The sequence below is a fragment of the Aphelocoma coerulescens genome, chromosome 8, assembly GCF_041296385.1.
Source record: "Aphelocoma coerulescens isolate FSJ_1873_10779 chromosome 8, UR_Acoe_1.0, whole genome shotgun sequence".
Lineage (NCBI taxonomy): Eukaryota > Metazoa > Chordata > Aves > Passeriformes > Corvidae > Aphelocoma > Aphelocoma coerulescens.
The window spans coordinates 1,868,403-1,883,374 of NC_091022.1; the positions used below are offsets into that span (position 1 = coordinate 1,868,403).

At 57.3% G+C, this 14,972-nt stretch overlaps 1 protein-coding gene across 1 annotated transcript; it reads right to left on the reverse strand.

Moving 5' to 3' along the window:
• Positions 1-6,117: 6,117 nt before the first annotated feature.
• On the reverse strand, positions 6,118-12,856 carry BRINP2 (BMP/retinoic acid inducible neural specific 2). The gene is made up of 7 exons (XM_069022682.1): positions 12,524-12,856; positions 10,375-10,565; positions 10,030-10,220; positions 9,546-9,651; positions 8,954-9,190; positions 8,544-8,766; positions 6,118-8,202 (listed from the first exon to the last, which is right to left on the reverse strand). The coding sequence occupies exons 1-7, from the start codon at positions 12,823-12,825 to the stop codon at positions 7,086-7,088; spliced, it is 2,367 nt and encodes a 788-aa protein (XP_068878783.1). The 5' UTR covers positions 12,826-12,856; the 3' UTR covers positions 6,118-7,085.
• Between the last annotated feature and the right edge of the window lie 2,116 nt (positions 12,857-14,972).

The following is a 14,972-nucleotide window of genomic DNA, read 5'->3' on the forward strand; positions in this document are numbered from 1 at the left end:
GAAATGCAATATTTTATTAGAAGCCCATTCAACTGTTCAAACAGGTGATTAGGAGAGAGGTGGTGATGCAAACTGAAGCAGGGCGTGGGTGGATTTCCACCTGAGCAGGGAGAGCTGTGGGGTGGATTTCCACCTGAGCAGGGAGAGCTGTGGCTGGAGGGCTGAGGTCGGCTCTGCAGGGCCGAGATAAAGAATGAATAAAGCTGAGAGACTTAAGGGGCTGGGATTAAGGGCTGCAGTATTTTGGCAGAGCTGTTGCAGACTGGAAAGAACCAGCCCTGGGGTGGAAATGGTCCACCCCAACCTCAACCCACAGAGGACTGTGTGGACATGCCTATTCCATGGAGAGCAGCATCCTGCCTGCATTTGGATGGTAAGTACAGGCTGCATCAAGAGTGTTACAAACCTTGGCCACCAACCTTTGGGTCCCTCCAGGAAGGAACCAACACAGGGACGAGGCATGTGGGGAATCTTTGTCCAGCAAGGGCAGGAGAGGAGCATGGTGGGAGGTGAAGGATCTACTGCACCATAAATGGATTTGTCCCATTATCCTGCTGATCAGCCAAAGCAGGAGACAGTTTAACTGGAGAGTTGGATTTAAGAAGAAAAAATAATACTTTATGCTTTTCCTCCTCTTCTGTAACTGTGCTGGAGTGTGACAGGGTGGGAGCTCTTGGCAGCTGGGATGTTAAATGTTTTTCCACATGGTCTCTTGATTATTAATGGGTTTTAGCACTTGACAAAGTAGAAATTAGGAGATAAAAGCTATTAGAAACTAATTTGGGTAATCACTGATTCTGTTCCCCCAGGAGCCTTTCTGAGAGCATTGCTCCCAACACCACTGCCAAGGCTCAGGAGAGAAGGAATCTCTTTTTAACAGAGTTTTGTGGGCTTTGGAGGAGCCCCCTGATTTATGGCCTGTGAGGAGATGACTTGAATGGAGCAGGCCTGATCTGAACAACACTCTTCTCCCAGCAGCCTCCTGGGATTTATAGGATTTCACATCCCTGGACACTATTTGGGGTGGTTTATGTGCCACACTTTTTTACTGCTATGCTGGTAAAACAAACACAGAAACTAGTTTGGGAAAATAAGGTGGGAGATAAATCCTCAGTGGCGTGGGCTCTCCCAGCGATAAAATGGGCTACAGGTGGGGAAATAGGCCCCTGAGACCCTTTATTTCCTTCAATTCCCACCTTCCTGAGCAGATCAACACCACCAGGGGCAAGGAAAGGGTGAGGAACCGTTGCAGGGAATCACTTTAAGGGAAAAGCTGGAAGGTGGTAGCTGATGTAGCAAGCACTGCTGATTCTGAGGCAGATGGGCTGGGAGGGTTTGCGTATCCCAGGAGGGTTTGTGTACAGAGAAGAGGATGCCTGTAGGCTGGGAGAGCACTTTTAAAAATAATTTGACTGATTTTTCTCCTTCTTTCTTTCCATCCAGCCAGTCTCCACTCCTGGCATACGCAGTAGGAGCAAAAGGTCTGCCTTGCAGATTCGTTTGGGATTTTATTCCACCCTACAGGAAAATCCCTCCAGACCTCACCCCATCATCCCACCAAAATCTGACCACCTCAGCCCTTGGTCCAGGAGCACAGCCCAGAGGTCCTGGGGAAGCACTGTCCTGGGGCAGCTCTGAGGCCTCAGGGCCCCAGGGGGGCTCTCTCCCGGGCGGGGGTCAGGGTGCAGTGGATGAGGTAAGTCCTCCAGCCGGGCTCCTGGCTGTGGATTGCTGTGTCCCTGGCTCCAGCACGGCTGATTTACACCGGCTGTGGTGACACTCTAGGGCAGGGCACCCGTATTTAATGGATGGGGATATTGCTGCTGGCAGCAGCAGCTCCCAGCCGTGAGCTCAGGGTGGAGAAAGCAATTTGCCATCGTCATCCCTGGTCCTCTGCAAATTTTTCCGCTTGCAGAATGGGGTGCTGTGAAGGGACTTTATTTGATGGTGTCTAAAGAGGTCTCCAGGTTCTCCTTAAGAGCTGGGAGCAGCTGAGGGCACTCGAGGAGGCCACAGGCTGGTGCAGGCAGTGGGGTTGGGGGGGTGAGGTTATGCTTTTCCATCTTTGCTTAAGGAGGAGTTGGTGGGGAGGGAAGAAGTGAGCTGAGGAACTGGGACTGGGGCTTCCTGAGGTCCGCACCAGCTTGAGACATCCCAGGTTCTCACTGAGCTCCTAGTGGGGACACAGGAGGGTGGCTGGGACATCTCCTGCATGCCTGGGCTTGCAGAAACCTTCCTCTTGCCTGCTCTGTGCTGATTGTCCTACCTCCTTCAGAGACTGTGGCGGGAGGCTGAGGAGGAGGAAGAAGGAGGGAGAAGCCAAGGTCACCACCATTTCAAGAGGTTGTTAATTTTCCCCTCATGTTCCTTTAAGAAGTGACCATTTACCACAGGCCCTGTAAATCCTCTCCTGAGAGAAAACACCAGGGAGCACAGCACGGGGGGATGAGAGCCCTCGATGGCTTTGAAAGAGATGGCAGAGAGGAAAAACAGCCCACCGTGGAAGGGAGAAAATAGACTGAAAGAGAGAGAAGCTGAGAATGTGCTGAAGCAGCTGATGACAGCCCAAACAGCAGGAGAAGGCTCCTGCCTGCCAATTAACGAGGTTCTGGTGCTAATTTGCCACCTTGACTGCACTTCTGAGCTTGTCAGGAGAAGGGGGAGGAAAAACAAAAATATGAGGCTGAAAAGAGCCGGCGAGGTTTTGGGATGCCTCTTGGCTGTGCAGATGTCGCTGGGCTTTGGAGAGGCAGGGGAAGCAAGGGGGGCTGGTGGCAAACCCCACCAACCCACAGGCCTGGCGTGTTGAGAGAATGGTGGCAAGTTCCTGTGGGCTTGTGTTGGCAGAGCAGCTCTGGGCCACGGCACTGCCCAACTTAGGGATGCCCATTTCCCAGGGATCACATCCCACCATCTGCTGGGTTAGTTGGGAGAGGGAGAGGTGATCCCACGTGTGCCCAGGAGCATCTCTGGTACTTGCAGCAAAACTGAGTCACCAGGAAGGAGCCAGAGCGGCCCCGTGCTAGGGCAGAGAGGGCCACAGGCAGCTTGGAATCTCCTGCCTCCCCCAGAAACGCTGTCAGACCCAGGGCAGGTCTGCTGGCAGCTGCCTGGTGGTTCCGTGTGGCTAACGGAGCCGGAGAAGCCCCGGGCAAAATGCTCAGCGTGAAGCTTCCTGCCAAGCCAAACGTCTGATTCCCACTTCCTGCCCATCCTGCAGCCCGAACTCAGAGACCACGGGGATGGATTAAAAGCAACATCTGCACCAGTGTGCTGTTTGCATACAAAGCAAAAGAGTTTCTGCCAGGGAAGCATGTCGCCTGGAACCCTCCCAGCTCTCCCTCCTCCCCTGGGATGTTTTCCTTCCTGTGCATCCGTGTTCTTCTCTGACACGGCATTAGCTGGGAGCCACAAAGGGTAAACTGAGGCAGGCTGGAGCAAGAATGCAGACTTAGCCTCACAGCCTCTCTCCATCCTGGCTCTTCATGGAAAAACTGTCCTTGCTGTTTGGGGCCAGCCTGATGTGGAGGTGCCCTTGGCCAGGAGGCCGAAGGCAGCACCTGATGGCACACAGGGCCACACTGGGTGCTGCAGAAAAGGGGTGCAGACAGGAGGGGGAAAAGTGTGTGGGTTACACAGGTGGAGCGGTGAGCTGCTTGCTCAGGTGCAGCCCATCACAGCCCATCACTGGCTGCCTCAGGGTGGGAGATGGAGGCAGGACCAGCCCCAACCTGGGGGCCATGAGCTCTCTCTGCCCTGGGAGAGCTGCACAGATAACCCCATCCTGCTGCCTGGGCTGGGGGTGAAACATCCTGGCCTTTCCCTGGCCTCCTTTTCCCCGGCAGAGTGTCAGGAGGGAACCAGAGTGTCTGCAGTCAAGCAAGTGAGGAGCTCAGCTCGTTAAAGGCCATTTTCTGGCTTTCATACTGCAGAGGATCTCGTACAAATACAGAGCCTAGAAAAGGACAACCCCAAACACACCAGTTTTTAAAACCTAATGGGTTTGATGCTGAATTCCTGGTGCAGGGTGGCACGCTGGCTGCTTCCATCCTGAGGCCAGATCCTGCTGGTGCTTCAGCCAGCCCCGCTGCCATCAGCGCTGTTCTGTGCAGGGCAAAGCACTCCCAAGTAATCAAATGCTGACCTCCAGTTATTAACCTCATCCTTTTAATCACCTCCACTGAGCGCCTTAATTGCTGAACAGGGACGGGAGGACCCGGCTGCTTCCAGCTGAGATTCCCACGCAGCCTGGTAGTCCCCTCCCAGGGCATGCACGCTGCTGCTGCTGCTGCTGCTGCTGCTGTTCTTCCTTTAACTCAAGCACATCCCTAAAAAGGTGGAAGCGGCTCTCACTCAAAATACAGCAATTTAGCAGCCAAATTCAAGGAACCAACTCTGTCTTTCTCTCTGCTGGGTTGAAGAGGGGGTGCAGCCCCATGGTGTTGGGGGAGGATGAGCAAGGCCTTGTCTGCCTGTCCCTGTGCTTCCCAATGGGGTGCTTTGTGCTGAGACACGGCTGTGCCAGCTGCCAGCCTTGGAATGCCACGCACAGCCTCCTTCTTAATGGGAATTGGCAATTCGGGCCAAACTTGGTGCTTTTGGGCAATAGATCATGGATCTTGCTAGGGGCTGTGGAGAGAGGAGAGTGCAGCCCCAGGGGCAGCTGCTGAGGATGCAAAGAGCTGATAGCTCATCCTTGCAGCTGCCTGCCTCCCCCTACTCCACCCTTTTTATTTTTTGTATCAAATTAAAAGCAAATGGCCTTCATCCCCCTCTGTCCTCACATGCGGGACTGTTCGGGCATCACCTGCCTCCACCTGGAGCCTACATGAAGCCAGAGAAGTCCGGGGTCCATCCCTTGATGGGTGGAAGCTGCCCCACCGTGCCTTGGACAGAGGCTCCTCGAGGTGCTGCCAGTCATCCCGACAGCTCTTGCATTCATGTTCAGGTGGGTTTAGGATGTGGGACTGGTTCACAGCACCAAAAAACATGGTAGGAAATGCTCTGTCTGGAGGAGATGGGATGGAGTCAAGGAATGTCAGCCTGACACATGGCCCACATGAGGATGGGGAGAACCCTAGAAACAGTTTGGGTTAGAAGACACCTTACAGCTCCTTTTTCATGGGCGGGGACACCTTCCACTAGAGCAGATTGCTACAGGCCTCATGCAACCTGGCCTTGGACACTTCCAGGGATGGGGCAGCCACAGCTTCTCTGGGCAACCAAGAAGAGATGAGATGGAAGATGTACGGCAGAAGCCCAAACAATTTCACTGGCTGGGAACCTGCCTGGCAGCCCTGCCTGCTCAGGAGCACTGCCGGCCCTCCTGCCTGCACCCTCCCCATCCCCAGGCTGATGTCTGCCAGCTTTCCCCGGGGAGCCCAGAGGATGGCTTTGACTTCTCATTTCATCCTGGTGTGTTTAATCGCCTGATTTTTTTCCCTTTAGGACTGGGAGAAAGAGAGGAGAGGTGGGCAAAGGAAGACAGATGCGTGGAAAACAGAAGACTAGGTGACAGATTGAGGGCTGCTATAACCACAATAGCCAGCCTGATGGATTGATAGATTAGACAGGGAATATAAATAGCAAGTATGGTTTATCTATCCCCGCTTTATTTTCCTCTTGTCTGTCTCTTTATCTCTCCTGGTGTTATTTTCCTCCCGCTTATCTCTTTATCTGCCCAGCCCGAGGATGGAGGAGAGGCGGGTGACAGAAGCAGGATGGATGAGTTCAGGTTTCCACCGCCTTTGCAGCATCCAAGCAGACAAGTTTTGCCAGCTGTGGAGGATTAGAAAGCGGGCTCAGATCTGCACGCCGATACTTTCCCCGCCCCTCTCCCTTCCCCTGCACCACCCCCTCTGTCTGCACGCCCTGCCTTGGGGACACTGCCCTCGGAGGGTCGGCTCCTTCCTCTCCCTGGCTCATCCTCGGCCAAGGAATGAGGGCAGCCACCGGAGCGGTGAGCTCTGCTTGTCTGGGTACCCAGCGTTCCCATCTGACAGCCGGGCAGCTCCACTGCTTGATATTCCGGTCAGGCACCGAGTACAGCAGCGGCAGCAGCACCGGGAAGAAGGGAGGGAGGGGAGCCACAGAGCACGGGGAAAGCCAGGGCTAGGGATGACAGTAACTGTTCTGTTCTTTTCTTTCTTTTTTTTTTTTTTTTTTTTAATCTCAGTTGGTTTTGGTTGCTCTTTTGCTCAAAAAAGGCATTTTTTAAAAAATATATTAAACAGATACATTTTACTAAGATGTCTCTTGGCTGGAGCCACTGACAAGAAATGACACTCCCCAAATAAATAGGCTTAAAAAAACCTGTCCCAAACAAACCAAATAAATAAATACATAAATAAAACATTTCTTTTCTTTTTCTTTCTTTTGCATTAGTTTTTTTTTTGTTGTTTTCTTTTTGTTTCATGGGGAATTGTGGCCCAGAGGTCTCCGCCGGTGTCTGTGATGGCAGCGTTCCCGGCGCAGGTGCCAGGTCCTTCCCAGGCAAGGGGTGAGACGGCGCCTCGGCACCGCAGCAGACACGAGGTGCTCGTGGAGAGGCCCCTGGGGAGACCTGTGGGGTCTCGAGGGCCTGCGCTGTGGAGCCCCACCAGCACCGTGTGCAAGGGCACGGCTGCGGGATGGATCACGGGGGATGCAAAGGCAAAGGTGCCAGTAGAAACCTCTTAAAAAGACTACAAAAGCTGGGGTGGCGAGGAGGCTGCCACTGGGGGATCCTTATGGTGGGTTGGGCACCTGCTCTGGGCAGGACCAGCAGCTGCCTCTGGCCAAGCCGCATCCCCCTGGGCCATCGGCACGCCTCCCCAGCCACCTCTGTGGTGGCCACGGTGGCATCGTTCCCGCACTCAGAGCCAGTCTGCACGGCATGAGCCATCCCTCCTCCTTAGTCCCACTGGCATCCTCCATTTGCTGGAGCCCTGTGTCTCTTTGGCCAGTTGCTGGGTGTACCATGGAAGCACGCAGTTGGCACTAAGGTAAGGCCTTGATTTAAATTTTTAGGGTGGTTATTTCTCTCTCCTCCCCAGGAAGTCTCTCCTCGCAGCCCCCTGGCGCCGAGGCCTGAGTGCTCCCGGCCGTTAGCTGCACAGCTTGCCCGTCTCCTGCTCCAGCGCGTTGGGCAGCTTGGCGTTGAAGGCTCTCAAGGAGGACTGGATCCTCGCCACCTCGTTGTTGGCCAGCTTGAGCCGGTGCCGGAGCAAGCAAGTGAAGAGGTCGAGGCGGATTTTGCCAGGGGGTGAGAGCCTGTTCACCCGGTCCCTGATCTCCAGCAGCTGGAGCATGGCTGAGTCCTGGGAGCCCTGGGTGTAGGGGTAGTCCAGCTGGAGGATCAGGTCACGGATAGCGTCCGGCTCAAAGGGCAGGCTGTAGCCAAAGACTTGCAAGCTGTTGATTTTCATGTACCCCAGGTTCTTGGAGGGATCTGACATCTCCAAGGGTTCATAGTAGATTGTCTCATTGGAGCTGTCATCCAGAGACTTGATGCGGCTCCTCAAGTAGACGTGGACCGTTTCAAAGAAGGTCTTCCACTTGTTGCCCAAGGTGATTGTCCAGTTTTGGCACTGGGCAGAGGCATCTACGGTAGTCCTTTCCCAGTCTGGGAAGCTGCCCTCATTGACAGGCATGAACCAGCTCTCTGAGTGGCTTCCCCCAAAGGGATTGACATAGATGGCCATGACGGGCTCCAGGGTGCTGTTCTTGGTGAGGCAGATCTGCAGGGAGAGGGCCAGCATGACGTGAACCAGCCCGGGCTTGTACTTGTTGCTCTTCAGGGTCAAGAGCATGCGCTTCCTCCAGGAGGGGTCGAACCAGCTGCCCAGGCGCATGTCGTTGCTGATGAAGATGGAGTGCACCTCGATGCGGCTGTCCCGTTTCTGCAGGAGGTACTTGAGCTCCAGGTCCTGCAGGTCCGTCTCCAGCCCCAGGTAGTGCTCCAGTGAGTCGGCCACCTCGGGGCGGCAGAAGCCCTGGGTGAGCACGTAGCCGTGGTTGCAGGTCCCGCAGCGGGTGCTGTTGTCCTCGGCACAGCTGGCGCAGGCCGGCCCCTCGCCCAAGGCACACGGTATGGAGCCCTGGCAGGAGGGCTGCTCGGAGGGACAGGTGCAGCTGTGGCTTTCTTCCAGGAAGGTCCCAGGCACGGTGGTCTCGCTGCAGTACAGGAGCGACTGTGCGCGGCTCCACCAGAAAGGGAGGGACCTGGTGCAGAGGAGACATGGGAGAACAGAGGCTTAGGTGGCATCTTTTGGGACACGACTGACTTTCCCTAGGGACGGAAGAGTGCCCACCCTGGGTTTGTTTCCTGCTCTGCTGGTGGCCCCCCCATGAACCAAGCCCCATTTTTCACCTTCAGGTTTGGACCTGATATCTCAGGGCCACATTCCAAGCTGGTACAGCCAATCCTGCTGCCTGCTCACCCCCAGGCATCCCTCCCAGGTGGGAGCTTCTCCAGTCCCGGCCACAGGGAGGTGGACCCTGGCTCTGAGCCACGCTCAGGGCACGGGGCAGCGTCCCCAGCAAGGGATGCCATGGCACCCTACCTCTCCTTTGGCAGCTTGAAGCGAGGTTGCCGGTGGCAGCGTTTGCTGAGGTTGAAGAGCCGCCGGATGAGTCGGTAGGTTTTCCTGGAGAGCAGCTTCAGGCTGGTGCCCAGCTGTTGGTAGCGATGCTGGACATCCAGATCCATAGCCCAGAAGTGGGAGATGGCCGTCCTGTTCAGGAAACGGTCTGTGGGGAGTCTCTTCACCAGGGCCTGGAACTCCTCTGTGGGGAGAAGGGGACGGCGTCAGCAGACCCCGGAGGACAAGCGGTGAAGGTGGAGCTGAAAGCAACCTCCCTCCACCCAAGCTCCGAGGTCTCCACGGTGAGAAGACACCCCCAGACACGCACCACCCAGATCGGGCTGCTCGCAAGGGGAAGGAGGTGCTTGCTGGGGTCTCCCCAGCCTCACCTGACTCCTCGAACTGGCTGTGGTGGCTCTCCCAGGCTCGCCCGAGCTGGGCCAGGCTGCTCTCCAGCGCCTGGATGTCGGCCTCGGGGCAGTTGCAGCGGGGGAAGGCGGGCTGGCACTGGCAGCGGCAGTCACTGCGGCGGCACACCAGCTCCCCGGCAGAGCCGCAGGCGATGTAGCTGAGGGCGGCCGCCACGAACCTCTCCCGCAGGTAGGAGGGGAGCACCGTCTGCAGCCCTGCAGGTGGGAGCGGCCCCGAGAGCATCAGGGCACGCACGGAGCCCCTCAAACAGCACCCGGCCGAGGAGGGCACCAGCCTCCCCCCTCCCCGGGCTCCCACCCTCGCACGATTATCATATCAATTTGCTGTGGAGCCGCTTGTCTGGGCTCTGCATCGATCTTGGCTCCTCTTGGCAGACAAACAACAACCTCATCCTGCCCAGCTTTCATTATTTTCATCCCCCCTCCTCCCCAGCCCTGAAATTAGAAGCAGCATCTCGTGCCAGCATCCTCCCCTGCAAGCCCCTGTGCACCCACAAGCATCCCACGGTAGCACTTGTCCTCCCCCACATCCCCACCAGCCCAGCCCTACCTTGGAGCTGCACTTTGTTCTCGGGGCTCTGCACCAGGACGGAGCTCACCGAGTCCAGGTTGTCATAGTTGCTGCAGCCGAGTGGCCCTGTCCGTGTTTCTGTCACCTAAGGCAGGGACACGCAGGTGGTCAGGGATACAAGAGGGGACGCAGGGCGCGCTACCCCGCTGGGAGTGCTGCAGATAATCCCTGACCACGCTGGCCATGCCCCACTCCTCGTAGCAGGGATGGCCATGGGCGGAGAGGAGAACGAATTATCTGCTAATTAGCTTGTTGACAGGCGGCAGCCCCGCCTGCAGCCCTCTGAAAAATGTGCCTTTATTAGCGTGCCCAATTTCCCATAAATAATGGGAATATGTTAACTTTCCCTGCTCTCTCCTCTCTGGGTGATGCTGGTTTTAGGTCTGGCCAGCAGCGAGGGGCCGCTAGTGAGGCGCGGGGCCGCAGTGTCCCCGCGCTGTCCCCTCCGAGCCCCCTCGCCTACCTTGATGGCGGCCGTGGCAATCTGGATGTGGTGCAGCCGGCGCAGGGTGCTCTCCCGGTCGATGAAGTAGGAGGCTGCCAGCTGGTGCAGGGTCTCCAGCGAGACCCCCGAGCTGTTCCCAGCCGCCCCCGCAGGCTCTGCCCTCCGGCTCAGCTTGCGCTTGTCCACAAAAATGGTCAGGGACTCCTCTCCTGGGGGGACAGGCAAGACTTTTGGGAGGCTGCTGGGCTCCCCCCGTTCCCTTTCTTGGCCGTGTTTCTCCCGCAGTGCTTCTTTCCCCACTCCCCTCCTCTCGCAGCCCTTGAGCGAGGGGGGTGAGCAGGACCGGGCACCCCCAGCACTCACCTCCCAGCGTGGCAGCCAGCAGGAAGTGTGTCCCATACTTTTTGATGAGGCTGTCAGTGATCTGCTGGGGGCTGGGCCGACGCCCCAGCAGCCGGATGTTGCGGATGAATTCGGGGGCCAGGGGAAGTGGTAGGCTGAAGAAATCTTTCCTCTCCAAGGCCAAATTATTCACCTTCCAACGGGCAAACTCTCTGTGGGAGGAGAGCAGCAGTGGGGAGAGGGTGTGAGGTGGGTCTGGCCGTAGCACACGCATGCTCTCCTTCCTTCTGTCCCTGATTTCCAGCTCAGGACAGGTGGAAAACTCCAGTTAGAATCACCCCGACCTCCCCATCGGAAGTGAAGGACCTGCTGCACGCCCTTGCCAGCTATGGATCCAGCCAGGACAAAAGCGCCGTCCCTCCCTGAGCCATTGATGGTGATAAAGAGCTACAAGCAGCGGAGATGCCTGATATTGATTAATCCAGCACCTCCGGCAGGCATTAATCACAGCCCAGGGCAGGGCTAGACCCTTTGCCAGCCCATTGGGCTGTTTAGATCTCATCCCTCCTCCAGCCCTATGCCTGTGGATCCAGGTGAAAATCCAGCACCTGGGGGTATCCTGGTTTTGAATATCAGCAGCGTTTTGTGGGAAGCTGGAGGCATTGGGATGTGGTGGAGCTGGTGGTGGGTCCTCTCAGAGCCCCAGATGCTGTGAATGTGCCCCCCCAGCCTTGCCCAGCCCTAGGGAGCAGCTGCCCAGCCTCCAAAACCCCACGGCCTCGTAAACAACCGGCAGCAAATTTCAGCCTAATCTTTGGCATTTTGCTCTAATTAAAACCAGGCGGTGGCTTTCAGACAGTTTTGCTGGGGCTGGATGGGAAAAGATGGAGAGCGAGGGAGGAGGAGGGATGGGTGCAAAGCAGCAGCTGCTGGTCTTGGCAGATGACAGGTTGCCTCCCATCATGATTTTTGGGCCCAGAAGATGGGATGCTGGGGCCAGTAGCAGAGCTGGGGATGAGGCGGTGGGGGGGGATGCTGCCTCTCCCCTTGCACACACACTCCCTCGGGGCTGGGCTGCCAATTTTCCCCCTTCCATCCCACAGGCAAAGCAAGCCCCGAGGGCTGCCGGCAAGTTCTCTGCCTCCGGGGAGGTGTGAGCCGGCTGCTGTCCCTCTGGCTGCTGCTTCCTGTCCCACCACCGTCACCGGCAGCATCCCTGGAGGACGCCGGTCCCTCGGCATGGCAGCGTCAGCACACAGGGAAGAGGAGAGGAGCTCCCTGGGGGTGCCGGGCTGCAAAACAAGGCTGCAATCCCGGCACCCACGTCGGCGTTCCCGGGAGGCAGTGGCCAGGCTTTGCTCCACTGTTTGAAGCCCCCAGGGCTCAGCACCGGTGGGGAGTGGAAGGGAAAAGGGCTCATTAGCCAGAGGTGACAGTCCCAGTTAGGTCCAGGAGGCTGTGGAGTGGAGAGGGTTTCCCACAGAGGCTGTCATGGGCTGGCCCTTTGCTGTGGTGAGCGGACCCTACTGCTGCCAAACCTAGTTCTCTGCTGGCAGGAAACCCTCTCCCAGCCTCGGCCCCCATGCATCCAGCATCCCACTGCAGCAGTCTGTGGGCTGATGGCACTGGGGACACGCCAGGGGGTCAGTCAGGGTGGCTCTTCTCAAGCCCCAGCAGCATCCCAGCCCCAGGGGACTGCCAGTCTAAGCAGGTTCAGTAATTTAGCACAGAGATGGCTTTGTGCATGAAGAAAGGACAAAAGAGCATCTTTGTCCAAAGGGCCTAGAAGGTGGACACCACATGCACACTGCCCCTTCTGCTGTTCCCAGTTTCCACCTCGGGGCAGGAGATCAGTAGGTGGAGGATGCCCAAAGGGACTGGAGTACACATGAGACCCATCCTCCTGCCATAAGGGCTGATTCCATCTCAACCTGTGCCCCAAATCCCTCCCAGCTTAGGGCAAATCCTGCCCGGAGCCCAGCCTGGCCACACCACGAGCATCCTGGGGGGGCTGCTATTATATTCCCTGGAAAAGCAGCATCTCACATCCACCCACCCGATGGACAGCCTCCTCCCGCACGTGGGGGTCTGCTCGTGTGGATTAGGGAGGGTCTGCCTCCATTCTGCCGTGCCCCCGCAGCCCCCTCCCGGCCTGCCCGCAGCCTCTCACCTGTAGATCCTGTACCTGGTGGTGAAACCCTGCCGGTAGCGCTCCATGAAGTCCACGTACTCCTGAGCTCGGTAGAAGGGTCCCCGGTCGGTGAGGAGCCAGTCGAGGGGTGCCCGGACGGAGGGAGAGGAGGATGAGGAGGAAGAGGAGGGGGCCGCCGGGGCTGCATGGCCCTGGGGCACGGTGCTGCCCGCCCCGCCGGCCACTCCCCAGCGGCAGCAGGCGCTCAGGGCCAGCAGGGCCAGCGGCCACGGGAGCATCGGCGGGGGCCCGTCAGCACGTGGGAGGTCCTGCCGCCCCATCCTGCTGCTGCCCGGCCGGCTTCTTCATTCTCTCACCCCGCGGCGATCCTCCGGGACGGCCCTGTCCTGCAACGCCGAGCAGGGAAGCCCGTGAGGACAGCGGCAGGGATTCAAACCAGGAGCAGCCGCAAGCTTTGGAACGCCTGCTGGGATGCTGACAGAGGGAAAGCTGCGCTCCAGGGAGAGCCACGCATCAGGCACGGACTGGTCATGCCACAGGAGTTTATGGGATTGGGGGTGCTGGGTTAGTTGGGGGGGTGCTGCTGAAGTTAAATGAAATGCTGGCTAATGGCTGTTTGAGGAATTTCTGGCTTTTTCTTTATGCTTTTCTCTGCCGTACATCAGCCTGCCAAGCCAAGCTTGCTGCTGTGGGGTGCCCGTGCGGTGGGGATGGCGGGCTGCCCCTGCACCCTGCGTTGTGGGGACACACGTCATGAGCACGTGCAGCTCAGTTCAGGGGGGCTAACAATAATAATCATGGGGAGCTGGGAAAATGAGCTTCTCCAGGTATGGACTGGACCATGTGTGGTTGATGTCATACTTTTCTTGGTGTCCTTGCTACTGGCTGAGATGATGGATGGATGGATGTCCACTCCAAGGTTGGCTGGGCTGATGGAAGTGGTGTTTTGGGTGCAAAGTAAAGATGGAGCTTTTCGGGGAGCAGCAACCACAAGGCCATAGCCTTTGCCAGTGAAAGTGGGAGCTGGGGAGCTGCAAGGTCTGGCCAAATCAAGGTGTGTTTTGAGGCAACAACAGCTGTTTGCCTCAAAGCAGGGACCCTATGGCTGCAGGGCTGCCAGGGAGGATGGTTTTTATTCCAGGAAGGCGGCTGGTGGGGGCCTGGAGCCCAAATGCCCGTCCCTGCTGAGCGCACACCAACCCTGCGTTCTCCCAACAGGGCTTTGCTGGATGAATCATCATGCTTTAACATGTAATAATATGATTTTTAAATTTTTTTCTCCCTCTCTTCTATTTTTAAACCCTTAAGGGTGCCCTTTGATTACGCTTTCTCAGCTTCTCGTTCAGCCCTCAAGGCTGGGGCCCTGTGAATTTTAAACAAAAGCTGAGACTTTCGCATCACCAGTTTTGGGTGCCAGGGCAGTGGGGTGGGCAGGAGCATCAGGCAGGGCTTATTCTGTTCCCCCACACTCTTTTCTCACATGTCACCCTGGTTTCCCCCAGCCTGGCAGGCAGCCACATAAGAGCCCAGTCACTGCCTCCTGCTCCTGGCACGTGGAGTCCCCCACGGCCACGACTGCGACCAAATCCTGGCCCAAACCGTCAGCCCCCATGCTGCGGTGGAGGACAGGCAATGCCAGGCTGGTTTCCTCACTCTGTGCCTCAAGTGTTGGAGGGAACACCTGACACCCCCAAAACGCGGCAGGACCCGATGCCAGTGGCTCACAGAGGTGCTTGTGCTGCCCCGTGAGGGTGGTGGCTGAGCAGCTGAGGCATTTTGGCTGCCCTGTAATCCTCCGTGCCTGCAACCAGAGCCGGCCCGAGGGGAAGCAGGCAGACGGGATGCAGAGTCTGCCTGAAGCAGACCTGCACCCTGCTCCCCTCCCCAGCAATATGTGCTGGTGCAATTAAACATTGATGTGGCCTGGGGACCAAAGGGATCCTCAGAGCTCAAGATTAAAGCCCCCCAGGTCCATGCTGCCTGCAGCCATGGGTCCTGCTGCTGTGCTGACCCATGACAAGCTGCCATGTCCAGGAAGGAATGGTGGGAGCCAGGCTCTGGCAGCAAACCCCATGGATGGTTTAGATACTGGCCAGAGGCTAAACCCTCCGTGATTTGATCCCTGTCCGACACAGCAAGGAGGAAAGCAGCACTCTGGATCTCTGCTGAGAAGCTGAGGGTAAAGCATCCTTGAACAGCATCTTTCTAAACCCTGCCCATGGAAACACACTGCTTGTAGCATTAAATATGGCTGTGACAGCAAAACACCTTGTTTAAATATTGGGTGCAGTGGGACTCTGCCTGTTGCCTCACGAACACACCCCATCTCCTCGTCCCCTGCCATCATCCATGGGTTTTAAGTGGCTCCTGACCCACGTCCAGCTGAGGTGGGTCTGAGCAGGGGCTGCTCCCTGGCTGTGTCCCTCCCCCCACAGGGGTCTGTACTCGCCTAGGTCTTAGAGGGGAT

What these genes read in the sequence shown, in the direction of transcription:
- BRINP2 (XM_069022682.1), bottom strand. Translation starts at nt 12,825, where the DNA reads ATGGGGCGGCAGGACCTCCCACGTGCTGACGGGCCCCCGCCGATGCTC. An exon ending in ACCAGGTACAGGATCTACAG is followed by an intron (nt 10,566 to 12,523) that starts GTGAGAGGCTGC and finishes CTCCTCCCACAG; the next exon opens with AGAGTTTGCCCGTTGGAAGG. An exon ending in CAGCCAGTTCGAGGAGTCAG is followed by an intron (nt 8,767 to 8,953) that starts GTGAGGCTGGGG and finishes TTCTCCCCACAG; the next exon opens with AGGAGTTCCAGGCCCTGGTG.